This window comes from Meles meles, chromosome 7 (assembly GCF_922984935.1).
Source record: "Meles meles chromosome 7, mMelMel3.1 paternal haplotype, whole genome shotgun sequence".
In the NCBI taxonomy this organism is placed as follows: domain Eukaryota; kingdom Metazoa; phylum Chordata; class Mammalia; order Carnivora; family Mustelidae; genus Meles; species Meles meles.
The window spans coordinates 5632804-5659867 of record NC_060072.1 but is presented as its reverse complement, the minus strand read 5'-3'; the positions used below and the strand labels follow the sequence as shown (position 1 = coordinate 5659867).

Below are 27064 nucleotides of genomic sequence, written 5' to 3'. Positions count from 1 at the left end.
GGTTCTCACTTCGTGACGTAAACACTCACTGTAAAGCTACGTTAATCAAGACAGTGGGATACGGGCATCAGGACAAACGGATGAAAGGAAAAGAGAGCCCAGAAATAAACCCACATATTTATGGCCGATGGATTTCAAGAGGATGGCAGGATAATTCAACGGGGAAAAAGAATGGTGTTTTCAACAAATGGCACTGTGACAACTGGCTTTCCACAGGCAAAACAACGAAGGTGGACCCCTGTCTCACACCATATACAAATTAATTTGCAACGGATCAAAAGTACAAGAGCTGAAGTGTAAGTCTCCCTAAGTATCAGATCTAAAGCTCTAACAGAGTTCTCAGAAGGAAACAGCTGTAAATCTTTGCGACCCTGGATTAGGCAGTGGTTTCTTTTTTTTTTTTTTTTAAAGATTTTATTTATTTATTTGACAGACAGAGATCACAAGTAGGCAGAGAGGCAGGCAGAGAGAGGGAGGAGGAAGCAGGCTCCCTGCTGAGCAGAGAGCCCAATGCGGGACTCGATCCCAGGACCCTGAGACCATGACCTGAGCTGAAGGCAGAGGCTTTAACCCACTGAGACACCCAGGCGCCCCCTAGGCAGTGGTTTCTTAAAAATGACACCCAAACCACAAGCAGCCAAACAAAAAAAAATTGGCAAATTGGACTTTATGAAAATTAAAAACCTGTAGGCTTCAAAAGACACCATCAAGAAAATGAAAAAAGAGCTCATAGAATGGGGAAAATCCCCTGCAAATCATACATCCAGTAAGAAACTTGTGTCTAGAGTATACGAAGAACTTTAAGAACTTTTATAACTGAATAATAAAGACAAGTAACACAATTAAAAACGGGCAAAAGAGCTGAATAGACATTTCCTGAAAGGAGATCTACAAATACTCAACAAGCACAGGGGAAGGTACTCAACACCACTGGCCGTCAGGGAAATACAAACCCAAACCACCACGAGAACCCATTTCACACCCCCCACGATGGCCGTAATCCAAAAGTCAGAAAACAGCAAGGGTGGGCGAGGACGTGGAGAAATCCCACATTGCTGGTGGGACAGCAAAGGGCACAGGCTCTTTGGAAAAGCAGGCAGTTCCTCAAAAGTAAAACCCGGCGTAAGGGCACAACCCAGCAACCGCACCCTGGCACACACCCAAGCAAACGGCACCGAATGGGACTGTTCACAGCATCGTTCTTCATGGCGTGCCCCAAGCTGGGAACAACCCACGTGTCCATCAACCGATGAGCGGACAACCAAGATGTGGTGTGAGCAGACAGCGGGCTCTCATTTGGCTGTCAAGAGGAGTGAAGCAGTGACAGGCACTCTGACATGGGGAACCTTGAAAATACTACACAAATGGAATAATAAGGCCCCATGTTGTAGGAGTCCACTTACGCCAAGTGTCCAGAACAGGGAGATCCGTGGAGACGAAGTAGATGATGGTTGCCTAAGGCTGGGGGTCGAGGGAAAATGAGGAGTGACTGCTTTGGGCTTAGGGTTTCTTTCTGGAGTAACGAAAATGCTCTAAAATTCATTGTGGTCACACATTTCTGGGAAATTTCTGGGAAACACCACTGAACTGCACACTACGGGGAAGGGGTAGGACATGTGAATTACAGCTCAGTGAAGCCGTTACTAAAAACGAAAAACAAAAGGAGTCAAGACGACACTTGGTTGGATTTATAAGACCTGTCCAGGCTGGAATCAAGCCCTCCTGACTGGCTGAACCTTTGGCCATCTCTAGGACACGCTCTGTTGCTCAAGATCAAGGGTAGCTCTGTGTACCGATTGCTGTAGCGTTCAACTTAGTGGCGCTCTGGAAATGGAGGTTTACTGCCCATAACTGCAGCTCAGAGGTCACAGCACGAGGGATGGAAGTCAGAGGCCCTGTTTCCTGGATCATCATGCTGCGTGGACTGCTCTGACCGTGATCTCTAGGCAGGACTTCCGACAGACAGCACAGAGACACGGATCCGTGGAAAAGGTGTGTGGATTCTGTCGCAGACACACGCTGCGTTTGCCTTCCTACTCTGAGAAGGAGCCAAGGGGAGCAGTCGCATTGCAAGCACCGAGGATGGTATCCCAGTGAAGCCAGGGCGGCCCCCTGGACCCACCAGACCACCTCACGTGGCCATGTGCGAATGTTTCCTTTAAGACAACTCATCCCAGGGGTGGGGGCGGGGGACAAGCTGGCTGTGGTGTCAGACGATGGGGTGAGACTCTCCCAGGCCAGTGGAGGAGATGAGCGGTTCAAGGCTCACCTGTAGTCGGCAGAACCCTGGGTACCGTGTAAAGACCAGAACAAGCCCTAAGGGACCCTTAGGTCCCATCTGGAGATGGATTTTTTTTTAAAGATTTTATTTATTTATTTGACAGACAGAGATCACAAGTAGGCAGAGAGGCAGGCAGAGAGAGAGGGGAAGCAGGCTCCCCACTGAGCAGAGAGCCCGATGCGGGGCTCTATCCCAGGACCCTGAGATCATGACTTGAGCCGAAGGCAGAGGCTTTAACCCACTGAGCCACCCAGGCGCCCCTCCAGATGGATTTTATGGGTGATAAATTATGCACTCATGATAGCACATTTACTTTCTGGATGAATCGAAGCAGTCACTTGGGGGAAAATGCCACGCGTATAGGAGCTAAACTACTACCAGGTCTTGTGTCCCTTACCTGGGATGGCTCAACTTAGTCACATGCAGCACCTTTTACTGGGAGGGCTACTCATAGATCACTCAGAAGTTTCACTGTCTTTCTACCCATATCTCTTGGGAACACAGAAGTGGATTTTTCAGAACTTACTAGGAAGTCACAACTTACAGACCGTTGACCGCTGTCCTTGAGAGAACCCTGGAAGCGGACAGCGCACCTAACCAACCATTTCCCAAGATTCTCAGGACGGGCAAAAGATGATACACTGGGACGGCTCTCACCCAAGGCCACTGGAATAATTCTCCCTGACGTTTGCAACTACTGACTTCCACGCACTCCCCGGCAGACCCTTGTTCTCGGTTCTTGGGCTCACGCTCTCCCACCTTATGTGTTTAAGGTCACGCACCGCTGACCGGCTCCATTATGCTTCCCCCTCCAATAACTGGCCTGGATCTGGGCCTTGTTAGTGAGAATCACCATCCGAATACTTTAAATCAGTCCTCCCATGTATTGCTAGGGAAATTGATATTGAACGGCGGTATAGAGTACGTCACACAAAGCTTATTCACGACGACATTGGTTGTGGACAAACACAGGAGTGAAGGAGAATGCCCACGGGCTCGGGGAGGCAGATTCGGCTGTCTTGCAGCGTAGCAGGCTGGTTCTCACAACGACACCACAGACAAAATCCCTACAGCTCCACTGGGGTAGATCCCATGTGTTATATGGGATCTGGCTCGTCAAAGTCCCCTGGGACCACAGCTGACAGTTCTGGGGGGCTATCAGTCTGTTCTGATTCCCCAACCCCTCAGTGAACGAGGCCTTCTTGCAAACGGTCTGAGGACAGAATTCCCTTCCGAGGGACACATATGAGCAGATCGTGGAGGCTATTGGTCCCACCCCTAGGAACTGGGCAGCTCCAGCGATCACCAGGAAGGTGCCCCTTGCTGTGGATTCTATAAGACAGCCTATGGTGTAGGGTGGGGGGCATCCTGGACCAGGCGGACTTCCTAGGGCAAGCGCTCAGGGGAACAGTGAGAACTTGGATTTTCTTCTGACCAATCAGAGGAGTCATCACTGCCAGCCCTTCCCTTTGGACCTGGATTCACAGCAGAGGTGAGGGGAGACAGTCCACATCGAGGTTACAAGGGAAAGCAACCTGCACGCTGCTGGCAGACTCAGGGAGTTGGTGGAACCAGTTTTCTTGGTCAGCCCTGGGAACTCTCGGGTCCTGGGTCTGGAGGGCCTTCCAGAACCTTCTAAGAATGTTCTAAGTCATGCCTGTCTGTCTTAGTCTTCCCACATCTAGTACCCAGAATGTTAACTGTTCTATGTAGTTGCTGAGATCCTAGCAGATGACTTGGGAGAAATGGGATAAAATCACACTGACTGTGACCAACAATCAGACTCTTGGTGCAGGGTCGGTGGCCGTGTGAGGACCCAGACAAGGCCCAGTGGCCGCTCCTGAAGCTCTGACTGAGGGAGGGATGACCGATAGGGTGCTGAGGATAAAAGCGCCCCTTCCCCATACGCCCAGAGAAAGCCTGCTGGCCGGACAGCTTTGGCAACAAGTCAACACCAGACCCAGCACAACCTCATCGATCGGCAGACACGCCTCTGAAAGCCAATCCATCCACGACTTTCCAGGCTCGGAAAGTCAGCTAATAGATGGCAGATTCACTCAGTGCAGGCTCCGAAGACAGGTCAACCCATTCAGCCTTAGTACCCAGCACGAGCCATGCTCCCGGGACGTGCCCCACTTAAGGCTGCCTCTCCAGCATGGACAGGCTCCTTCCTGCAACTCAGGACGAGACCAGCGGGGGGCTTTGCTGCCCAGGAAGGCCTGAGCAGCGCAGCAGTCCTTACTGAAATAAGCAATACTTTCTGCATAAATTTTATATCAGATGCTAAGTGATGGGATCCATTCTTCGATACTTCCACTCATTCATTCGACAAGTATTTACTGGGTGCCTACACTTGCCAGGCTCTGTCCTAGGTGCTGGGGATACAGCAGAGAACGAGACCGGCAAAGGTCTCTGCTCCACGGTGGAGAGCAGGCATATGCTGTGTCTAACGGCGGGAAGTACAACAGGAGGAAAGAAAATGAGGAGGCAGGGCGTGGTGGGCGGGGCGCAGGGAAGGCCTCCCAGAGCAGACAGCGACAGGGGTGAGGAGCCCTCCAGGCCAAGAGGGGAGCACCGGCATGGCCATGTTCGTTGGGGGTGGGCAGCAGCCTCAAGGTCACCAAGGCGGGCGGGGAGCGGGTGAGGGAGAGGGAGAATGCCATCAGACCAGGGTCCAGCAGCCTTTGGGCCATTCTAAGAACTCTGGCTTTGCTTCCCCATGAAGAGGAGTCGTGGAGGGCTCTAAGCAGAGAGAGAAACATTCTGAGATTCAGCTCTTGGGGGTGCCTATGTGGCTCAGTCGGTTAAATGTCTGACTCCTGATCTCAGCTCAGGTCTTGATGTCAGGGGCGTGAGTTCAAGCCCTGTGTCTGGCTCCATGCTGGGCACGGAGAAAAAAAAGTTTAAAAAATAAAATTGAAGGCTGGCTCTGGCTGCCTTGGGGATGTTAGGGCATGGCTGGGCAAGGATCTAAGCCATTTCAGGGCCGTGGTCCCAGCATCCACAGCAGGCCCGGCACGCAGTGGGTGACCACGTGTTCGTAGAACCAGGGAATGTGCGGGCTGTCCAGGACTTGGCCTGGAGATGCCCCAAGTTCTCCGGAGCCCACCAGCAGAGGACACAGGAACCCTGGGCTCACTGGGAGCTCCCCTCCTCTTCCCCTTCTGGACCTTGTGGGGCCATTGGCCTGGGCAGGTGGTGGGGCTGTGGAGACCCAGGGGCTCCCCTCTAGACCCTGATGCCGCTGCAGCCCGAGCAGCCACCCCCTTTCCTCCCCCAGGTTCCAGGGCAGGACCAGGGGCAGATGGGGGAGCCGAGGCCTCTGTGCCCTCCGGGCTTCCAGCTCCTCCTGAGCCCACAGCTCTGGCCACACACTGACCCTCAGATCCTCACCTCTGTGTCCCCCTCCCCTGCAGATCCATTTCTGTGCCTCTGGCGGACACCCAGAGTGCCCTCCCGCTGATGTCCCCTCCTCTTCTGCAAGTCCTCCTTCCCGTTAGCCCCCTCCCAGCAGCAGGGATTCCCTGGCAAGAACGCCCCTCCCTGTTGCTCAGCCCCTGCTCGCCCCTCCCTGAGAGGTCACTGCCCTTCCCATCCAGGCATCTGGCGGGAGCGGGGAGGCCAGCACCCAGGCCCTTCTTCGGGGGTTCCCGCGACGGCCCACCCCAGGGCACTCACCCACACAGTCCTTCCGGTTCCAGTGGAGCCGCCTCCCCGGGGGGCAGACGCATTCGTAGCTGCCCTTGGTGTTGACGCAGCCCTGGTCGCAGTGCCCGTTGTTCATGCTGCACTCGTCCACATCTGGAAGCGCAGGTGGGAGGAAGGGCATCAGGGCGGGAGGCTGACTGGCAGGGCGGGGCCACCCAGGACAAGAGGGCCGAGACTCCCTTGACCCTGCGGGCTGCTGGCCACGCGTGAGATGCAGACAGGCGGCCGCACGCGTCACATGCAGGAGCGCGCACCCCCGAGGCGGATGGACACAGACGGCAGCCCTCCCCCTCCCCCAGCAGTTTGCCGAACTCCTGCAGCTGCACCCGGATGGGGGAGGGCAAAAGGCAGCACAGAATTCAAGTGGCAAGCAGGTCTTGTGAGGCAGGAGTCGCGGGTTCTCTCTTGCTGGGGCTTTGGACAGGCTGTTTCCCTCTGCACAACGGGCCCGGTGAGAGAAGCCACCTCCAACGCTTCCCTCGCGGGCCACCAGGGAGCCAGAGCACCGATGGAGACGGGGAGAGGGACTGGGCCATCCTCATGCTGGGATGCCGGGCTCTCAGCGTCTGGGCGCCTGCAGTTTGGGAGCGGCAGGCCCAGCAGAGCCAGTGCCCAGGCTTTTGGGGTCCTTCCAGAAGAATCTGTAACCCACCCCAGGAGCCTCTTCCCCCCAACACCAGCTGTGCTCGATCACTTCCCGCCTCACCCTGTCTGACCTCCACGGCTGCCCAGCAGAGGGAGTGTGGTCACAGGAAATGAGACCCTAGGACCTTGGGGCCATTCTTGGCTCCCCCACTTTCACCTGCCAGGCCTGTACACCTCCAAGTCCCATCATCCGTAGCTAAACACTTCTAGAACCTTCCCCTTCTTTGCACACTTCCCACCCTGCCCGAGCTCAGTGGCTCTGGCTCCCATGCCTGAGCAGTCTCCCTGCTGGTGCCCTCAGTTCCACTCTCCTAAACATGCGGCAGCGAGAGTGCTCTCTCTCATGACCTGAACATGCCCACGGCACACCTCTACTTAAGCCCTCCTTCGCATTAGGAAGAAAACCCAAGTCAACTGCACGCCTCACACAGCCCTGCTTCCTCCGTCTGCATCGAGCACCACATTCTCCTTCCCTCCCGGGGCTCTCCCCACTGCTTCTGGGTCTCTCTGTGCCACCTCAGTGCCTTTGCATATGCTGATCCTTCTGGCATCCTGTCCTTCATCTTGACCCAGAAGCTCCTCCTTTAGGAACTCCAACCCCCTCCCCGACACCCATCTCCATTTGCAGCCTTTCTCCGTCATCACCCTCTCCCACTGGGACAAATCGTCTGTGGGATTCTGTGTAGTGGCCGTTCTCCGTTCTGGACTGAGGTTCCCTTGCAACTGCCGTTTCCAGGGGCCTATGCCCACAGCCTGGCCGGAGGCCTGACACTTAGCAGATACCTGCTGCTCCCCGCCCCCACCTTCCCACCTTTGCTCTCAGCTGAGCCCCTCTGACCACCAGAACCTGGCTTTGCTTAAAAGTCCCTTCCAGGCCCTCTGGAGTCAAGGTCGGGGTCAGGGTGTGGGGTGCAGCCGAGGTGGCCGTGCGGCCAGGCGCGTGCCTCAGGGGGGAGGTGGCCCTGGCGGGCGGGCTGCAGACCTCCGCAGTGGGTCGTCCCGTAGAGCGTGTAGCCGCGGTGACACAGGCACTGGAAGCCGCCCGGGGAGTTGAGGCAGATGTGGTCGCAGGTCCGCTCGAAGGAGCACTCGTCGATGTCTGCGTGGCCACAAGGAGACAAAGTGCAGGGAGGAGCTTCAGGGCGCGGTGGGTGGGGCATGGCCTGTCACTCACGCAGTCTCTCAACACACAGCCGCACACAGACAGCCCCTGGGCCCTGAGGCGTGGGGCACAGCCAGTCCACAGTGAATGTCAGCCTTCCGGTCATAGCCTGGTTTTCCAGTCTGTCTCCAAGAACCTTGCATCTCTGGGTTAGAAGCCACTTCCCATCTCTTCGGGGGGTGGGCAGGCTGGAAGTACTCTGGATACAAGGTCTGATGAATTTCTGCCTTTTTCCTATCTCACATTCTAGTGTGATCAGGACGAGTATTTAATCTGCATCTTCAGGAAACTGCGAGGGGCTTGCTTGAGGAGACAAGTGAACTGGGACACAAAACCAGGCCTTTGGGAGGCTGACCACACTGTGTTTTCTGGCCACTCCAAGAAGTCTCTTGAGAAAACAAGGAAAACAGCTCAAAGAGAAAAGGTATGGCGGGGGGGGAGGGGGATATGCCACCCCTAAGGGATAACAAGAAAGCCTTGATGGTACATGAAATTTGATCCTGAGCTTCCTGGCAGCCAGGGTAAAAAAGGAAAAAGGGTCACAGAGTGCTGTTACTGGAAAGGAGGAAATGAACAGCATGCTCACAGAAGACAAGTCTGTCCTGGCCGTAAATTCTGAGGAAAATGGCTCTCATGGGACAGCTGATGGGGGCTCCCGAGGGCAAAACAGCCACCGACCTACCTTTCCATGGGCACTGCTGTTGGAGGTCATTCTTTGAATATATTAGCTCATGGGACTACACACGTTGATGATATACGTGTGTTTGTAATAATCTAGCACAAGGAAGGAATCACACTGGGGTGCTCAAAGGAGGATGTGATCCCTCCCAGCAGGGGAATCTGGGAAGATCTCCTGGTACTGGTGGCACCTGGACTAGACCTTGACGGATGAGACTAGCTTGGAAGTAAGGAGTGGAAGTAGCGGAAGGGCACTCTGAGCAAAGGCCGGGAGGGGGCGCACGGGGCCTCCAGGGAGTGGAGAAGACTGGCTGGAGCCCAGAAACAAAACATCAAGGCCTCCTCCTCAGTGGTGTCCCTCCGGTCCCACGGGGCAGCTGGGGGTATAAAGTCAAGGGCCCTCCCTTAGGCCTCCACGAACTTGGCAAGGCAGATGGAGAAACTAAGTCAACGTGCAGAGGAGTCTGGAGACGTGACGTGCTCCCAACGGGCCCACATGCTAAGGGGAAGACAGAGCCAGGAGACCCACAAGGGAGGAAGAGGCCAAGTCAGGGAGGAGGCTGGGGTCACAGGAAGAGTCCAGGACAGGCTGGCCCCAGAACCCCCTCACCGGTCTTCTGCTCTTGCCTTCCTCGGTGTCCTCGGGAGAGCACATCCCTCGTCCCTGAGGGCCAGTCCTGAGCGGCACAGATAATGCCGACTCGGCCACGTGCAGCCTGCCACTCCTCTGGGAAAATGCCTATTCAGCAGTGTCCCCTCCCCCAGGAAGCCTTCCCTGACCTCTCTTCCCACTGCCCATCCTCTGGGCTCTCACTGCATCCTGCATGTCTCTCTCCTGGGCTTGGGCAGGACTGTGACTCCGGGCTTCTGCCCAGACCTCACACCATGCCTCGAAGGCGCCCAGGAACCCTAAGGAAGAGCTGCAGGAGAGCGCCTGCAGTGTGCCACGCCGTCCACCAGGTGGCGGCAGCCCACCTCTGGAGCCAATGTCGGGGGGCGCCACCAGGAAGGACAGGGTGCCGGAGCTGATGAGCTCTGCCCCCCCGCCGCCTCCCTGAACACACACACTCTCTCTCTCTCTCTCTCTCTCTCTGATGCACCTCCAGGCCTTAGTTTCGCATCCATAAAAGGGGCGGGTTGGACTGGGTGATGTGAGGACCCCTAGAGTCATGAAAGACAGAGAAGCTGGAAAGGCCAGTGGGGGCTGACACGCCCCGGCCCTCGCCCCCCACCCCCACAGGTGCCCGCGCAGGCCCGGGAAGGGCGGGCAAGGTCGCCGGGTGTGCACGGGGTGGGGCTCACCTTGGCACGTCCGCTCGTCGGTCAGCAGCTTGTAGCCCTTCCGGCAGCCGCACTCGAAGCTGCCCACGGTGTTGCGGCAGAAGTGGTCACAGCCCCCGTTGTTGGCCAGGCACTCGTTGATGTCTGCGGGGCGCCCAGCGGGCAGGGCGAGGCGAGTGGGCTGGGCTGCCAGGTGGCGGGGCCCCTGCCTCCGCGACTCCCTGCGCCCCCTGGCGCCCCGGCCTCCTCCGGCCCCCGCATCCCCATCGGAGTGGCCCAGGGGCCTGGCTTGCAGCAGCGGGGGGCAGGGCGGGAGGCTGAGCTACGCTGCCCCCCGCAATTTTGTGAGCCTGGGCGGCACTGGCGGCCAAGAGAGGAGGAAGTGACGGCTGTGTGCGGGACAAGACGACAGGGATGGGATCGGGACGACACTCGGGGAGGCGGTGCAGCCTGGAGCGGGCCGGCTGCTTCCCCATGGCTGTGCCCTGGGGTGAGCTACTGGGCCCCGGAGCCTTGGCTCCCCCACCCTGGAAGAACACCAGGAGGAGCTGACGAACTAGTGGTCCTGGGCTGCTTGTGCTGAGTGAGCTCTCAGTCCGCAGTCTGTGGGGTTACTGCCCATTTTATGATGGGAGACGGAGGCTTGGGAAGGTGACCGGTGTTCCCGGGCTGGCTGGCGTCCCCCTCTAATGCCGCCTATTGGTCTGAGCAGTTTCTAACTGCTGTGGCGGGACCCTGGGAGGTCACCGGGCCTAGCCCCATGCAACAAATGGCCCCTCCCAAGCAGCCTGGCCAGGTGGCCTCTGCTTGCATATCTCTAGTGATGGGGGGCTTTCTCCCTCACGGCATGGCCTGCTGCAGACGCATCACAAACGTCCCCCCGACTCACTCGACTCACTCGTGAGTTCCTTCCCGCCCCGCCTCCGCCTGCTTCTCTGGGCTTTGCTCTCTGGGCTCCAGGCCAGCCAGGCAGACTGTGTCGTCAGAGACCCTGGCCCTGAGGTGCCTCTTTTGACTCCACCGTTCCTCCTGGCCCCGACCCCAAAGCTCCCCATGCTGACACGACGCAGCACGTAGTAGCAGAGCTTTCGCAACGGGGTTCTCACCCTGATTTGGAGGCGCTGGGAGGAAGCGAAGAAACCAGAAAGGACTCCTCCGAGTTGGTCATTGGCCGTGTCTCCGCAGAGCTGCTGACTTGGACCCCCGCCCCCGCTGCGCCTGTCCTGAGTGTGGGGACCCGGGTGCTCTGTCCTGTGTAACTGGCATCACCGTACGAGCAAGGTCCACCTGCCCGCTTTGTGCTGAGCCCCACGGAGGGGACTTTGTCCCACCCCGGCGACTCCAGATCGCGGACGGCGCCTCACCTCTTTTTCCGCAAACCAAACAAACTAGACCCGACACCCGCAGGACAGTCCTAAAGCGGTATTCCCATAGAATGCTCCCCAAAAAAAACCCCAGCTGTGCGGTCCTGAGCAAGGCTGAGGCGCCCCGTGGGCAGTCCTCAGAGCCTCTGGGAGGGGATGTGGCCTAGCCCAGGACCACTGCAACCAGAGTGGCTTTCCTGGGGACCCCCTGTGGGACCAGGCGCTGCGGGGTGCAGGGCACCCAGCGGGCATGCTGCTGCATCTCCTTGCCCTTGGCTGTCCCCCTCTCCACCCCAGGCACTTCTACCCCAAAGACCCACTCTGTTTGCATGTTCTGGTGACTCTGGCACCAGGAAGGTGGCAAAGGAGGGGAACCCGAGGTATTCCCCATTAAGGGAGGCCTTTGGGTTATCAGACCTGGCCCTGAATCCCGGCTGTGCCGCTGCCTGGGTGACTTCACGCCACTGAATACAGTAGGTGCTCTATGTGTGCTCGCCAAGGTGATGACCACTAAAAACAATAACTTCTCAAGTCTGGGAATTCTGCACATGCGTGTGTTCTAGGAACAAAAATGCCTATGGGTGAGCCCAGACCCCACAGCAGGCAGTCAGACCTTGTGGTGCTCACTGTACCTACTGGGCACCAGCTCATCCTGGTGCCCAGGCCAAGCACTTTCTGTCAAAGTCTTGTATGATCTTCAAAACACCTGGGGGACCAGGTCCCTCATTCTACAGAGGGGATCGTAGCTACACGTAGCAGCCAAATTGGGGCCCAGCTCCAGCTGTCTCCAGAGCACCGTGCCGACCCCACAGCCTCCAGAGAGTGGACATTATGTTCAGTTGAGGGCCTGTCCTGGGTGGAGGCTTGGGCATCTCTGTCATCCTCTCTCCTTGGGAATTATAGGAAGATGGGGAAATTTCTAGCTAAAAGCCTCTGGCAGGAGAACGGAGACCGGTCTCATCTCTCCCGGCTAGCTGTGTGATCCTGGGCAGGGAAAGGCGCCTCTCTGAGCCTCACGTTCCCCATCTGTGAACTGGGCTGGGAACAGGTGCCTCTCACAGACTAAATGTGCAGAGGGGGCCTGCCTCCTCAGGAATGCCTCAGGCCTTCTGGAACCCCCAATCCTGTCCTCATCCCCATCTGGGCCCGTCAGCCGCGGGCTGTCACGACAACCAGACAGGCCATGGAAAGCATGTTTGCTTGAGGCCAGGCTGGTGTGGCGGCAGCCTGGGGGGCGGAGTGGGAGAAGCACCCCTTAGCTCTAGCCAGGGTACAGTCACACAGCCCCTGGACCTTCATTCTGATGGGAGCCTGGGGTGTGGCCTCTGCCCCTCTCTCCCCTTCCTGCCCTTCTAAGGCTCTTCTTTTTCCTCACTGTGCCCACACTGGTCCTGATCCCAAAAGGCAGCTAGCAGACCCCTACCTGTTTACAAGTCTCCCGTGGCCCCCAGGCATCCCAGGATAAAGGGCCAGCCCCTTTCTGTAGGCCCTTCCCTGGGCATCCTGGGCCTGGGTGTCCTGCCTTCCCCTTTCTGCATGCTTGGCTTCTGCCTTGGCGGCCCAGACTCCGGCGGCCTTACCCAGTGCGGCCCCCACATGGCATGGCCCTGGAAACAGCTGCCTCCCTGGAAAGCCTTCCCTGACATCCCCTCCAGAGTTGGCTGTCCCCTTGTCATGGACACAGATGGGGGAGCTGGCTCCTGTCTGGGGCCCCCGGACCCAGTATGCGGCCTGCACCGCGTGACTGCCCGCAGCATTCACTGAGGGGATAAAGAATGAAGGAGTCGGAGTGGCTGAAAGTAGGGTCGGGTCTTGGGCCGCTGGGAACCTTCAGATGCATCAGCCAGTCTGTTCAAGCATCGGGGCGGGGGAGGGAAGGGGGGTGGGAGCTATAGGAACACAGAGAAGGACAACGGTTCCTGCTCCCTTCTGTCCATCCCGCTGTGGGGGCACAGCACGGCACCCCAGGGGCCATGTGGAGGGCTTCCGGGTGAGCGTGGGCTGGCGTTGCCCTAGAGCAGCCTTGTGGGGAGGGCATGCTGCTGGGCAGAGGGCAGGTGAGGGAGAAGAGGAAACAGATGGTGGGTGGGAGTTCTCTCAGACTCTTCTGGAAGGTGCTGGGAGGAGGGGCCGGTGTCTCTGAGGAAATCCAGGTTCCAGCTCTGGGAGTCAAGGCCCCAGACCTCCTTCCTCTCAGAAGGGCCGATCAGCAAGGTGCCCCCTTCCCAATGTCAAGCAGGTGCAGCACCGAACAGGGAGCCTTGAGGCTGGACCCCTGCACTGTCCACACTCTTGAAACAGAGCTTGGGACACATCCTCCCACTCACACCATGGCTCCTGTGTTTCGGGCAGAATTACCCCCACTTTCCCATGTGTGTCTCCACCCGCCTGTGTGACCCCTGTGTGCCCGGGGCCTTCAACTCCGGATTTTCCAGGACCTTTGTTACCTTCACCCTCCAGCCATTGGTCTTGCTTCACAGTGGCTTGTGGCTTCCAGGATACGCTGAACCTTTGAAATCACTCCTTTGATATCCCTTCTGGGCCCTTGCCAGGACCAGGGCTGCACGCCCACTGCGGAGCCGAAGCCTCGGGGCCGGGAATTCCCAGCTGGGCTGGTCCTGCCACGTGCCCGCGCCCTGACCTGCCTCTCTCCGGTCGGCTCCAGGGAGCCTGGGCTGTGCGCGAGGCTCTGAGACGCCAAGCCTGGAGGTCAGTCTTCATTTTCCAGTGTTCTCTGATTTGAGGACGTGATGCGGTTTTTGACTAGTCCCACAATCCTTAAATTCTACCTCCAAGGACAATATCCGATACCCGGATATCCAGGACAGCATCTCATCTCCACTACCGCGGCCAGCACCTGGGTCAGGTCATGTCACCTCCAGCCGGGGTGAAGCCAGCGGCTGCCTCGCTGCTCTTTCAGACCCTACCCTGAGAACCCTGTCCAAGCTGTGGTCACGGACCGGCTCAAAATGGAAACCCAAGCCGGTGCTTTCCCTGCCCGGGAGTGTCTGGGGAGCCTGCCAAGGTTTGGAAGAATGAAGGGCCCAGCCCCCCCAGCACACAGTCCCTGCACCATCTGGCCTGGCCTCCCCCACGTCTCACACACCTGGGCACCCTGGACCCCTTTGGGTCCTCGCACCCCTGGCCATGGCGCCGCTAGAAAGGCCGCCAAGATGAATGCTGCTCCCCATGGCCTCCCAGCCCCGGCGCAGGGCGGGCTCCGGTCCTCGCCTGCTGCCAGGCTCTACGTCTCCATCCAGCACCAAGCAGTCAGTGACGCAGGTATAGCTCGTGATTTTAAAAACGGAGAAACTGTCTTCAGCATCCGATAGAGGATCTCCAGGGACAGGGAAGGTCTGGTTCATTCACCTGTCTCCCCAGCCCCTGCACACGGGGGCAGCCCAGAAACCCCATCTGGTACGGCAGTGAATGAGACCTGCCTGCAGGGCAGGGGGTGGGGGGAATCTGGCTGAGGGCAAAGGCCTGAGCAGGGGCAGCCCTTGTTAAAGGGTTGGAGTGGTTCAGGAGGAGCTGTGGGAAGCAGGGTGGGGGGCTCAGCGGGGTAGGCCTCCGGCTGTGGGGAGCTCCCCGCAGCACCTCCCATCCCCCAGACATGAGGTGGAGGTGGGGTGGGGACAGGTGCCCCCCAGCCTCCCAAAGGCCAGCATAGTCCCCCACAGGTGCTCGGCTGGGGCATGGCTGTGGCACAGACAGCTGGGCTCCTGGTGCCAGCTCCCAGGGCCTCAGGTCAGGGACCGAGCTGTGCCCGGCCCTGCGGTCCCATGCCCGAGAGGGAGGTAGCATGGTCCGACTTTACCCTCTTCTGCCCCAGCGCTGAGGGCACGGGGCCAGGCCTGCTGTGTCGCTGCCGGCTGTGGGGACGGCTGGGCCCGCGGGGAGCCCTGGCCCGTCCCCCTGGCATCCGGTCCACGTGTTGCGACTCGGCTCCAAGTGGGCCGAGCAGGGGCTACAGAAGGGCTTTATTTTCAAATAAACAGGTGGGAGGACTGTTATTTCTGTCAATAATCCCTAGTTTCTTCCCAGCAGAGCAGCTAGGAAGGGGAAGTCACATGCTATCTATTTTTACAGGCTTGAAAATAGCCCCCCTCGGACTATTTAAAACCTACGGAAGCCTCTGCTGTCCGCATCTTCACCCACTGGACTCAGGGAGTTCAAGCCCCTCCGTCCTTCCACTCGCACCCCTCCAGCCTGGCCGGCTCCCCAGCAAGGTGGGCGGCAGGGGCCCACGGCTGCGGGGGGGGGGACTCGCAGGGCCAGCCTGGCACGAGGGGCTGCCCCTCCCTCCCTTGCAGGGGCACTGTCGGTCCCCTCTATTCCCTGCCCAACGGCTGTGGTTGCTCAGGGCTCCTCGGCCGGGGCTGCGGGGTGGCCTTTCAGTCTCCAGAGCCCTGACAGTTGTCACTTCTCTGCTCCCCTTGCTTCTTGTTTCCTGAGGGAGCCCTAACACCCCAAGTGCCCTTGGAGGGACTCAGGAACTCTGTGGGGGTGAGCCAGGGAACCAGCAGGAACAGAGAAAGGTCTACCTGCTCTCTTGCAGAGGCTGGGAGACTGGCCCGTTCCCACAGGCTTCCCCTCATCCTCCTAGAGCCTCATTTCTAATTGCAGATGGAGGTCCTTCTGCCTCCCCAGGTCCTAGTTGAGAGCCCCCACCTGTCACTCCTCTAGCGACATGGACACACAGCGTCCGCATGTTTCTACCGGTGGCAAGAAGACAATCCCACCCCGGTACAAGGAGACCGGCCCTTCCCAAACCTCCCTGGGTTGTGCTGTTGCCCCAGCTCTGCCAGATGCTACCACGAGCTTGAGGGTGAAGAGATGGCCGACCCCCACCTCTACTCCACCCCCCACCCAGGGCCACAATGAATCACTGGGGACCCAGGAGTTCCTGCAGTGAAGACACCGCTAGCCTAGCACAGCGGGCAGCCCTTTCCTTGGACAGCAGGACCCTAACTTGAAACCTGGGTAGTGCCCTGGTGTGGACCCTCCCTCTTGTCGGCCTCTCCAGCAGAAGTACGGCTGACCCCGGACTCCCCTCTACCATCACAGGCAGCCACGGTCACGTGCAGCGAAGCATGCAGCCCCCGCCCCTGCCTGAGTGGCTCTGAGCTGACCTTTGCATGTCTTCCCGTCGGGCTGCAGCGTGAATCCCACGGGGCAGCTGCACCGCACGCCAGTGGCCGTGTCCCTGCAGGTCCGGTCACAGCCTCCGTTGTTTACCGCACACGTCTCTGGGGGTGGGGAGACAGAGATGCTCAGTCTCCTCCTACGGAAGCCACCTCCTTTCTCCATCCATGGGAGGACCAACTGAGACAGGAGACCTGAACTGGAGTTCTGAATTCCCCTCTAGCTGTGGGCTTCCCCAAGCCTCAAGCTCCCCATGTGTAAAATGGGAGAATGGCACCATTCTTGTGGGGCTGCCGCTGAGGACCCACTGTGATGATGATGGTGGGTGGGTAAAGGTCTGAACGCTCCAGAGGGCTGTGCTTGAGGAAAGGTCACTGCCAACAGGGCCGCGCTGCGGAGATCAGCGTGGCTGGTATCTAACTGCCTAGGGCCAGCTTCCTAAATCCTTGTCCTGCCCGGACTTGGATTCCAAACCCAGACTCGCAGTCCCTGGGGCTCCCAAACTGGTCTCTGCGTGGACTGGCTTGTGGTCCTGGCTGTTTCCAACAGGGGGTTCCCCGAGCCCGTACACCATCCATCACCTTGATGAGGCACTAAGCTCAACATCTGTTCTCACTGAGCCATAAGCTAAAGGCGTCTGGTTTTTGTCCACTTGAAGCTTGTCTAGTGTTTTTTTTCCCTTTGCAAATTCAAAGGGCCTGGAATGGCTGGGGCAGAGCCTAGGTCACCGAATCCGTCGTGTGGTGAGAATGATCCTTCCCAGGCCCGGAGAAGGGGCTGGCAGAGCTGGGTCACCAGGGCGCAGGTGGCCCGCACACGGAGGAGCCCATTCCTAGGCCTCTGGGCCTTTCGACCTGGGTTTCTTCCCGAGCAGCTGTGTGCTTTGATCTTGTGGGAACCGTGCCTGAATGGGCTTCCCTCTTCTCTTCGTTGTCGGGAATTGAGGAGTCAAAGGCCCCAGCTTTTAAAATCCAAAACTCTTTGCCTGCCCACCTTGGCTTCCTCTGGGCACCTGGCCCCGTGGACATTTTCCCTGAAGGTTCCCCTAAATTGGTTTATTGTCTGTCCTTCTGTGGTGTCTGTATTCCCAGAGGAGTGATCACTGAATACACACCCCAGTAGCCAGGAGTCCCTGCTGCTCATTATACCAAATTCATGATGCCTTGCCTTTGAACTTCAATTTGTGTGTGTGTGTGGGGGGGGGTTGGGTAGCAGGGCAGGGAGCGGGGAAATCTGGCTTTCCCTCTGTGTGTACGTCTGCATCTCTGTGATCCTGCCGGGTGGGGCATAGCAGGCGGCGTCCTGAGTGTTCTGGAACAGGGGTTGGGGTGGCAGAGGGCCCCCGACCCTGCTTCTCGAGGCTGAAGTCTTCGCCATGATAGGATGAGCCGTAACTACTTGTGAAAGGCGAGTCTCCCTGCCTCTGACTCCTCCTAGTCTGTCTCTCTGTGCGTCTCCACCAATCTTAGACCCCCAGCTGGGTGTGTGCAGTTCTGTGAGTTTTCCTGCCTGTGTGTGCACTGGCCCAGCGGCGTGGAGGTCTCTCATGGGTTGGTGTCCCCAGGCCCCGCTCAAAGACCACCTCTGCAAGGAGCTTCCCAGGCCCCAGGTGCAGAAAGAAGGCCACGGCCCTTCCCTGTACCAGGTTGGCCTTTGTTAGCGGGAGCCGGGCTCTGCCTGGAGTCTGGCCTGCTCGGGCCCTCTTGTCTCCCCACCTGCCTATTTACTGGGGCAGCGGAGGCGGGCAGGACAGAGTGTGAGCTTTGCCCTGTCGCTCACGGACTGACCCAGGTAGGCTACCCCCGGGCTGGACCGCGGCACCCGCACCTGGCAGGGGAGGACGACAAGCGTTCCCTCCCGGGCCGGAGGTGAGGATCAAACAGGTTCCCTGCTCGAAGCGCTCGGTCTGGGTCCTGGCATGTAGTAGCTGCTCCACAAATGGCAGCTGCCCTCCTGGGCTTAACCAGAGAGGAAATCCCGCCTCCCAGCCCCACATCAAAGAGCCAACGCAGGCTCCAGGTGCTGTTTCAGCCTTTCATGTGGGAGAGCCCCTCCGAGGGCCTGCCTGCTCTCCAGGGCCAGGGAAATAAGGCTCAGGCCCCGGACAACTGGGACTGGAACATAGCTATGACCTTACTTGGGGACAGTGACGGCGACTGGGCCTCTCTGTGGGGAGGTGGGGTGCGGCTGTGTCCCTGAGAAATGGACCTGGCCAAATGGGCTCCTGTTGGCCCTTCACATCCCTGGGGATCTGGGGGGACTCGGAACGTGGCCTTCCAGAACTGACGGGACTCAGCACACACAGGGCAGGCGGAGGCCAGGAGGGGGCTGGGGTCGGCATGGAGAGTCATCCACTCTCTAACTTCTCCCCTGCACGGTCCACACGTTTAATCTCCTGTGTTGCCCCAGACAACGTCTGGGGCCTAAACTTCACATTCTGAGCGAGGGGTTCGGGGGCCCCCGGGGAAGGCCCCGTCAGAGTTCTGGGTGCTGACACCATCACTCCACAGCACTTGGTTGTGGCAGGTCCCCTGCTCCAGTCCCAGCGCAGCCTTCCAAGCCTCACGTCCCCCAGGCTCTCAGCAGCTCTGTGAGGCAGCTCCCGCCCCTTCCACCTCCCTGGCAAGGAATCAGCCCAGGGTTGTGCGTTAAGTGGCAGAGCTGGTGGGACCCGCTGGGTCCGACTCCGACCCATCCGACAGCCTGAACTCTGCAGTCCCAGCGCCAGCAGGTACCACACTCTCTGCATCCCACCCTGACAGCTCCTGTTCCAGCGCTCCCGGTCTCTGAGCGCACTGCCCCCGGGGCCCCCAGGCCTGGTCTTGGTACTTCTTTAGCATCTGATGCCAGCCCCTGCCCTTAACAGCTGCCGTTCTGGGCCTGGCGACCAGAGTCTGCCTTTGTGACATTCATAGCCTTGCCAACGGTCCCTGTCTTCCCAACCACTGCCTCACTCTGGGTAGCCGATGCCTCTAGGCTCGTGAAGTAATGCTAAGAGCCAATACTGAGGCCAGGCCCTGTGCTGGGCGGGGGAGGGGGCAGTGCACCGAGCAACCAGCCTCCAGCCTGTCCTCTACGCTGTCCAGGCCACTGCTCCTGCCAGGCCCCCAGCGTCCCCTCGACAGCACAGGGTTGGTGGCTGTGTCCTTCTGAGGATAGCGGATGTCTACGGCACGATGCGAGATGCACAGAAAGAAGGATGACACAGTCTACCCAGTCCTTTGAGCTCAAGTGGGGTTTGGGGAGTGAACTCTACAGTTACAGGATGGGCCAGCCTGGGTGGCACTGGGAGCTTTGTGCCTGGGAGTTTCCAAGCGGAGGCTGCTGGGAGCTGCTGAGGGAGCTCCCTGTCCTGGATGGAGCATCAGCCTGGGACCCTCCCCCCCGACCGCTCTCTCTGATTGCCTCAAAAAGCAGCCTCACCTCCCTGCTTCCCAGGACTAGAGGCACCCAGGCCTGGCACTGGGTCGCCACTGTCTCAGATGCAGAAACCAGGCAGCCTGTCCTCTCCTCTGACTGCAGGATCCCCCGAAGGCAAACAGCAAACACGGGCTGGGGACTGCAGTGGTGCTGTCTCTGGCACGCAGGGTGGGGGTGCAGATGGGGTGCTGCCGCTGCCCGGTGAGGCCACACCCCATCCAGGAGCACATGCTGCCAAGGGAGGCCGGAATCCAGGCGCCAGACCTTCAGGGGTGCGAGGGGGGAGGGCAAAGCCAAACCCTCAGAGTGCTGTCCCAGGGAACTGAAGACTTTCTTTCTGGACTCCGAGAGCCCTCTAGTCTCTCCAAAAGAGCTACTGGGTCTTTCCAAAGCCTCTCCTCTCCCCCTGGAGGAACAAGGGGAACAACCCCCCCAGGACACAGTCCTCTACAGCCAACAAAGGATCTTCTCATCTATTGGCCTTGCATCAGCCCCAGAAGTTGGCTTCTTCTGCAGGCAGAGAAACAGAGGCTCAGGGAAGTTCAAGGACTCGTCCAGGCAGGATCAACTACCCATTGTGAGATCGCATGCAAAGTGAAAATGAAGGGCCCTCGCTTAAATATTGAAAATTTCAAGACAGAGGCAACCCGACACTCAACCAGTTGGGGGCCCTTCTGAGAGTAGGGCCCGGGGCAAATCTATGGGTCACGCATCCGTGAAGCCAGCCCCGTATCTCAGGTCTCTCCACTACTTAGAGAAGCCAATATTTGGACCCAAGGTTGGGGGACTCCCGACGGATGAGTGAGCCAGACCAGGCCAGAGAGCCAGGTCTTGGTCGGGGGCCTCCAAGCAGCCGGCGGTGCGGCAGTGGAGATGGGCATTCATGGTGCCTGGTCTCCTTCCCAGCAAGGGGGGCCAACTCTTACCCTACGCAGCCGGGCTGGAGGCAGGGGAAGCTGGGCTTGGGGTGGGGGTTAAAGCGGGAAGGGGCTGGGAGTAAACCCCTTTTCAGCAGGTGGAAAAACCCGACATGTGTCACTAGGCCAGTCTTTGGTCTTTTCCCCACGGAGGCAGAGCAGATGGGAGCAGGGGAGGCCAGCCCTGGGCTGGGACGGCGGGCTGCTCTTTGAGCTGGTGCTGCCTGCTTGCTCCGCCCTAGGTCTGGGCCAAGGTCTGGGCAGGCCTGTGGACAGTCTCAGTCGTAGCACAGGGGCAGAACGCAGGAGCTGTGGAGTCACAAAATGGGGTGCACACCTGGCCGAGGGGCCTCAGGCGAGCCCTTCTACTCCTGGAGTCTGGGCTTCCTGACGTGCGACATGGAAGTGACGGCATTTACCACGGAGGTCGTGCAAGGCCCAGACAAGTGTGGACATCATGGTGCTTTGTAAATTGTCCCAGCAGTGACCACAGGCTCTGTCCCAGACCTCCGCGTGCAGAGACTTAGCACCGAGTCTGTCGCGGCTTCACCTGAGCTTCTGCTCTGGCGGCGCAGATATGCCTCGGAGAGTCCCTGGGTGTCTGGAGACCTCAGCTTAGTGGGGCAGCAGACGGGCTCCCTGCTCTGTCTGAACACCAGCTTGGGAAAGACTCCCTGGTGCTGGGCGGCTGAGAGAGAGGAGCAGAGCTAGAGAGCTAGAGCGTCTGACACTGACCCAGGCCTCAGGGCAGACAGAATGGGGCCTGGACTCTACTGGGCCAGGAGTCCGGGGTCCCCCTCCCCCGGCTCACCCCATCGCATCCAAGCATGGGCTCCACAGATGGCTCCCGTGGCCCAGGCCCGTGCGCCCCTCAAGACTCAGAAGGCCCCTCCGAGTTCTCCTGAGCCCTGCTGGCTCTCTCAGGCCCCAGGCTTCTGTTCAGGCCGTTGTCTCCCCCAGAGACCACTCACTCCCCAGGAAGAGCTGTGTCACGGGGACCCCATGCCCAGCACAGGACGGATTTCTGCTGAAAGAACAAGCCCCTGGAGGAAGGAGGTGGGGCGAGGTGACCAAGCCCCCGCCCTATGCTGGGCCCTGCAGGGGGAGGGAGCCCAAGACAAGCCGCCAGCACAGAGGACCTGCGAGTATAGCCGCCTGCGAGTGTAGCCGCGCCAGCCAGGGGCACAGGCACGGGGCGAGGAGGAAGCTCACGCGGGCTGACTGCAGGCTGAGCAGCGTCCCCTGGCTGAGAGCGACCTGAGGAGAACTGGACGTGGGTCCAGAGGCCCGAATGCCACACTTAGTTCCCGATACGCTGGGGGACTTTAGGCAAAAGATCCTCGGGTCCCTGGGCTGTGGCTCTCCCCCGTGGTGTGACTGGGAATCCCAGGAACTCCAGGCTTGTCTCCAGGGCACGGGTCAGGGCCGGCTCCGGAGGCTCTGATCGGTGGCTGAGCTGTGAGCCCCAGGACCCACAGAGACCCCGTTGGCCCAGACATCTGCCCTGTCCCCTGCAGGCCCCACCCTGGTGGCAGGAGGAGCCCAGAGCTCTTGCTGCCACCTGTCTAGGCCTCAGTCAGGGTTGGTCCACCTGCCCTTCTGCTGCTAAGACCAAGGGAAGCCCGCTGGGAAGAGGGGTTAGGCCCTGGCTCTCCCTGCCCAGCAGCGGAATCTCTGCCTTTGCGCTCTCCTCTCTCAGCTGATTCCTGAGCCGTCCGTGGCTCCTATCACTTTGGGATAAAAGCCACGCTCCCTGGCAGAGGTCCCACCTCTTTGTGCCAGCCCCACTGACCTGTGGGTGGCCCTGTGGCCTGTAGTGGGCCTTGCCAGCAATGGATGACCCTCTGGCACAATGAGCCTGCTGGTTTTCTCGAAGTCCCCTGGGCAGGTGACAAGGGTCGGGCACCCAGCCCCTCTGCAGGGAGTGGGGAGCAGGGCTCATCCCTGTCTGCCGTCTGCCACCCCTGCTCCTGACCTCACTGCCTTCCCTCCTCTGCCCAGTGACCCTGCTCTGCCTCGGCTGGCCGATGCCCACTCCTGAGAGCCGTCCGCAGAGAGCGGCTCTTGCCTCTGGGGGGAGAGGCACCATGAGGGCTGGGCGCTGGGTGACTCTGTCCTGGGAGCACCTGGGGCTCTGAGGGAAGCTGGGCCCTGGGGGACACCCTGGGAAAGGGGGTGCGGGGAGCCAGGGCGACTGTGGAGGCCAGGACAGCAGCCCCAATAGGGAAGGGGCTCAGGCTGGGTCCCAGGGGAAGGGGGAAAGGAGGCCTTGGGAGCCCCGCTTGCCACCCAGCACTGCTCTCTGTCCCACTGGAGGCCAGAGGGCCCCTTGGCCTGTGGTTCTCAAAGGGTCAGGCCGACCTTGAGGGAGCCTGGCGGGTTCTGGATGCCACCTCTGCAGCCCATAGTGGGTGACCATGCGACCTAACCTGGGCCCTGTGCTGACTCCCGCCCAGCTGTGTGGAGGGAACAGGCCCTCAGGCCCGCACCGCCCCACCAGCTCCATTTACCTGGGACCTGGCCGGGCTGAGGGCAGTTTGCTGTCAGTGTCAGTGGAACTGTCTTCTGGAGGCACTGGGCAGGCCTGTGATCTCGGGGGTGACACCCTCTCATGGGCCTGCCTGCTGGGTGCTCAGAGAGCAGGGCCCTTCTAGATCTCAGGGACGGTGCCTGGCAGTCTGTAGCAACAGGCGTGGGGGCCGCGGCAGAGAAGAGGCTGACCGGGAGTGAGACAAGCAGACCTTGGGGAAGTTTCTTCAACCAGAGTCACAGCAGCAAGACTTCTCCTGGCCTCTGGCTCCTGCCTTCGCTCTGGCTACTAAGGGGAGGGGTGCTGCGAGCAGACAAAGTGGGGCTCACGTGCACCGTCTTGCCGGAGGCCATCCTCAGGAAGGAGCGTGAGACCATGACGCCCATTCTACAGCAGCCTCATGAAGGCCCAGTTCGTGACCCTTCCTCGGCACTGCCTTGCCCCTCCCACCACGTGGGACCTTCTCAGAACACCCACCACCAGCAGCAAATGCCCTCTGAGCCCTCACATGCCAGCCGCAAGTCCCCTGCCCACCGTTCCCTGGAGGGAGTGTGGCGTGGCTGTTGGGATTCAGGGAAAGATAGGGCAGAGGACAGCCTGGGGCCGAGGGAGGCAATGCCCAGCATCCATGCGCCCCTCCTCCCCCTCCTCCCCTGGGACTTCCTAGGGCCAGTGAGGCTGGCACATGGGTTCTGTCTTCCCTCTCCGAGTCCTGGCCTGGGAGCTGGGCAGCTCCTAGGCTGGGCAGACCTCACGAAAGGGTCCAGATTGCAGGTGCCTGGCTGGCCGCTGAAAGGCCCTCGTTCACCTCGCTGGTTCTTTGGGTCCCCTTTCCTATGGCACCACCACCTCCGACCTGATCGAGGTCAGGCGGGCCCCAGGCTTCTCACTTCATGGCCTGGGCCGAGCATTCCAAGGCCCCTAGGAAAGCACCAATGGCCTGGGCAGGAGAAGCCGGGAAGAAAGAACGGAATGTGACAGGGCAGTGCCTTGTGCCACACATAGGCCAGGCGCCCCTCATCGAACATCTCATCTGAGCTGCTTCGGAATACAGACTACAGCCCCCTCGCTTCTAGCAAAAGAGAAAACCAAAGCTCAGACACGTGAGGTGCCCCCGGCCTGGAGACGATGCTGGTCACCGGGGAAGTCAGGACAGAGCCCAGGTCTGGCTGCAGAGCCTGGGCCTGGACACCAAACTGGAAAGAATCACTGTCAGCAAAACTCCAATCACGTACCTCTAAGAACAAACGCACGTTCTTCCAACAAAGGTACCGCCCGCGGAGCCACCCGGACCAATCCCAGCTTCCCTGGGACAGACCCGGGAGTCTCGCTGCGGGAAGCCCTGAGCTCTGGCTACCCCTTGGCCGAGAGGCAGCTGCCGACGCCTGGTCTGCGGCCAGTACTGGGCCTGCCCGTGGCGGAGCCAGCCAGCCGCCCTGGAGGCGAGGGTGGGCCCGAGGAGCTGAGCGAGCAGCATCCAGGAAGGCTGGACGGTTGCCTGCCCCGGTGGCTGGGGCGCGAGGGGAGCTGTGGGTGGCTGACTGGCACTCCCAGTCACTCCGCTGTTTCTGCACACGGGGGCTCCTCGGAAGAGCGCCGACGAACCAAAGACTGTATTGGTAAAATAAAGGTGCCCTGGACTCTGTGGCTTGGACTTTAAGCTCCAGGACCCTCCTGAGGCAGGGCAAGGAGCCACGTCAGCCAGTACACGAATCAGGAAGTGGGCCATCAGGTGGCAGAGGGCATCGGGGTCACATCCTGCTGGGCTCTGGCGCCCATTTGGACCAAATCCTGCGTGGCCAAAACACCTAGGGAAGGGTGAAGGCAGGACAGGGAGGGGGCTGGGGACAGGGTCTGGAGGCCCAGAAGGAGCACGTGGGGGTCGAGTGTACCTAGCTACTGGTGGGATGGGGCGGCATGAGGAGCCGCGGGGGGCAGGCAGCCTCTTACCCGAGGGGCGCCCCTTCAGACAGGCTATGTCGGTGGGGAGCTCTGGTGGCGGTTCAGGGTGGGGGCTGGCTGTGGGGGCGCGCAGGCTTCAGGGCTACGTCACAGGGAGGTTTGGGGGGCTGCTGCCACAAACCAGGAGGCATTTTGCACAAAGCCTGGGAGCTGGGCCAACCACTGAGAGTCGCTCTGACTGGGCAAGCACTTGCCCAGACACCACCATCCCAGCCGACCCTCGTCACAGCCCCAGAGGCTGGGGAAACACGAGGTGCTTTTAAGTTCTGGCAGGGGAAGGGACTTACCAAGGCCATCTAGGGGGAGAGGGCAGCACGGCAGGCCAGGTGTCCCCATGCCCAGTTCTCTGGTCCACGCATGGTCTCCCCCAGGGAAGCCATGAACATGCACCTCCAAAGAGCCACGTGACCCTGGCTCATCCCTCAGCCCCGCTGAGCTGGGCCAGCTCTGCCAGGAGATGAGGATGGCATTATCTCCCTCAGCTCTCGGGGGTGACCCCAGCTGCCCGCCTGAGCACATCGCTCTCTCTGTAACACCGTTCTGTGCTCCTTGCCCTCTGCCTCCAGCCGCATGAGCACCCTGAGCCCAGGCCCCAGCTGCGCCACCACGCACCGGCTTCATGCCGTGGGATTCTCTACTGGCCGCTGTGCCTCCAACACCCCTGCCTGCTGCGAGTTCTGAACCCCAACCTCTGGGCCTGAGCCCACGCTTCCTGCTCGGTTCACTCTGACCCCACCACTCAGGGACAGCAGCAGGGACCCCCCCCCCCCGCATCTGCAGGAAGTGGGGGAGGGCTTGCCTGCACTGACCTGTCTGCAGAGGGGCAGGGCACACACGACCTGTAACTGTCCCCCTAGCCTCGTTCTGGGGGCTGAGAGAAGGGCATTCAGAAGGATGCCTTGTGTTAGCTGTGCCCCCCGAGGGGACAGCTCCCCTGGTTTTTGCACTTTATGAGATAAGCACACAGCCTGGCTAGAAGCCGATCCACACTTCATCTGGGGCCCAGAGAGAGGGGAAAGCACTAAGGCCTCAGGCTCCAGAAGAAGCCGAGGGGCTCATGGGTGAGCGCTCTGGGCCTCTCCAGGACAGGAGTAGGACCGGTCCCTCCAGCCAGGCTTGGGCTTTGGCACCAGGAACCCTGGGTCTGGCCAGAAACACTGCGAGGCTGGGGTGAGTTATGCCTCTTAAAGCCGCAGCTTCCATCTGGGCCAGCCGATGCCCTGCCCATTCTAGTCTGCGGAGCCCTGCCAGCAGCCTCCCTCCTCCCTCCACCCTCCCCTGGACTACTCAGCCGGGTCACCATGACCCACCTCCTCCTCCCACCAGCCCTCAGGGCATGTGGGGTGTGTGTGTGTGTGCGTGGGCGCACACGCGCGTGTGTCTAAACTGAGGGCAGGACCACTGTGTGTGTGTGTGTGTGTGTGTGTGTCTGTGTGGCTAACCGGAGGGCAGGACCACAGCCGGGGGCTCCAGCTGACTAGAGAGCAGTCACCCTTGGCAGCAGTTCATGGAGAGGGAGGAAGCCTACCTACGCTGGTTCTTCCTGCACAAGAGCCCAGTGCCTGGAGCTGGGCCCAAGGTCTGCCCAGCCTTTCCCTCTGGCTGGCCTCCTGCTGAGCACCTGGCCTGGGAAACTGCCCTGTCTCATCCCCTCCCTCATCTCAGATCCCCGCTGCCAGGCTTGCCCAGGGTTCCAGATCCGCCGCATCGCCCCCTTTCTCTCCCAGCTGGACACCCGCCTGTGGGAACGGTGAGCAGCGAGGCCCCACTCGACGCCAGGCATGTCCTCCAGGAAGCCTTTGTTCATGCTCTGTGCCGACCGGCCTTCCCCGTGCTCCTGCTCTGGGCCAGGCCCTGTGCTGTGCTCCCGGGGGCTGTCAGAGATGGCAAACCTGACCTCTGCCCCAAGTCGGGGAGCCCCAGGCTTGGGATAAAAGAGGGTGTTGGTAGAGGAGGGGCAAGAAGCGGGGA

At 60.0% G+C, this 27064-nt stretch overlaps 1 protein-coding gene across 2 annotated transcripts in view; it reads right to left on the bottom strand.

Moving 5' to 3' along the window:
- Nucleotides 1–27064, bottom strand: part of SCUBE1 (signal peptide, CUB domain and EGF like domain containing 1) — a 138824-nt gene that overhangs the window by 22727 nt on the left and 89033 nt on the right. For both annotated transcript variants that reach the window (XM_046013125.1, XM_046013126.1), the window contains 4 exons: nt 16252–16368; nt 9777–9899; nt 7617–7733; nt 5960–6082 (listed from right to left, as the gene is read on the bottom strand). In XM_046013125.1, coding sequence (XP_045869081.1) covers nt 5960–6082; nt 7617–7733; nt 9777–9899; nt 16252–16368 — 480 coding nt within the window. The remainder of the gene's footprint in view (nt 1–5959; nt 6083–7616; nt 7734–9776; nt 9900–16251; nt 16369–27064) is intronic.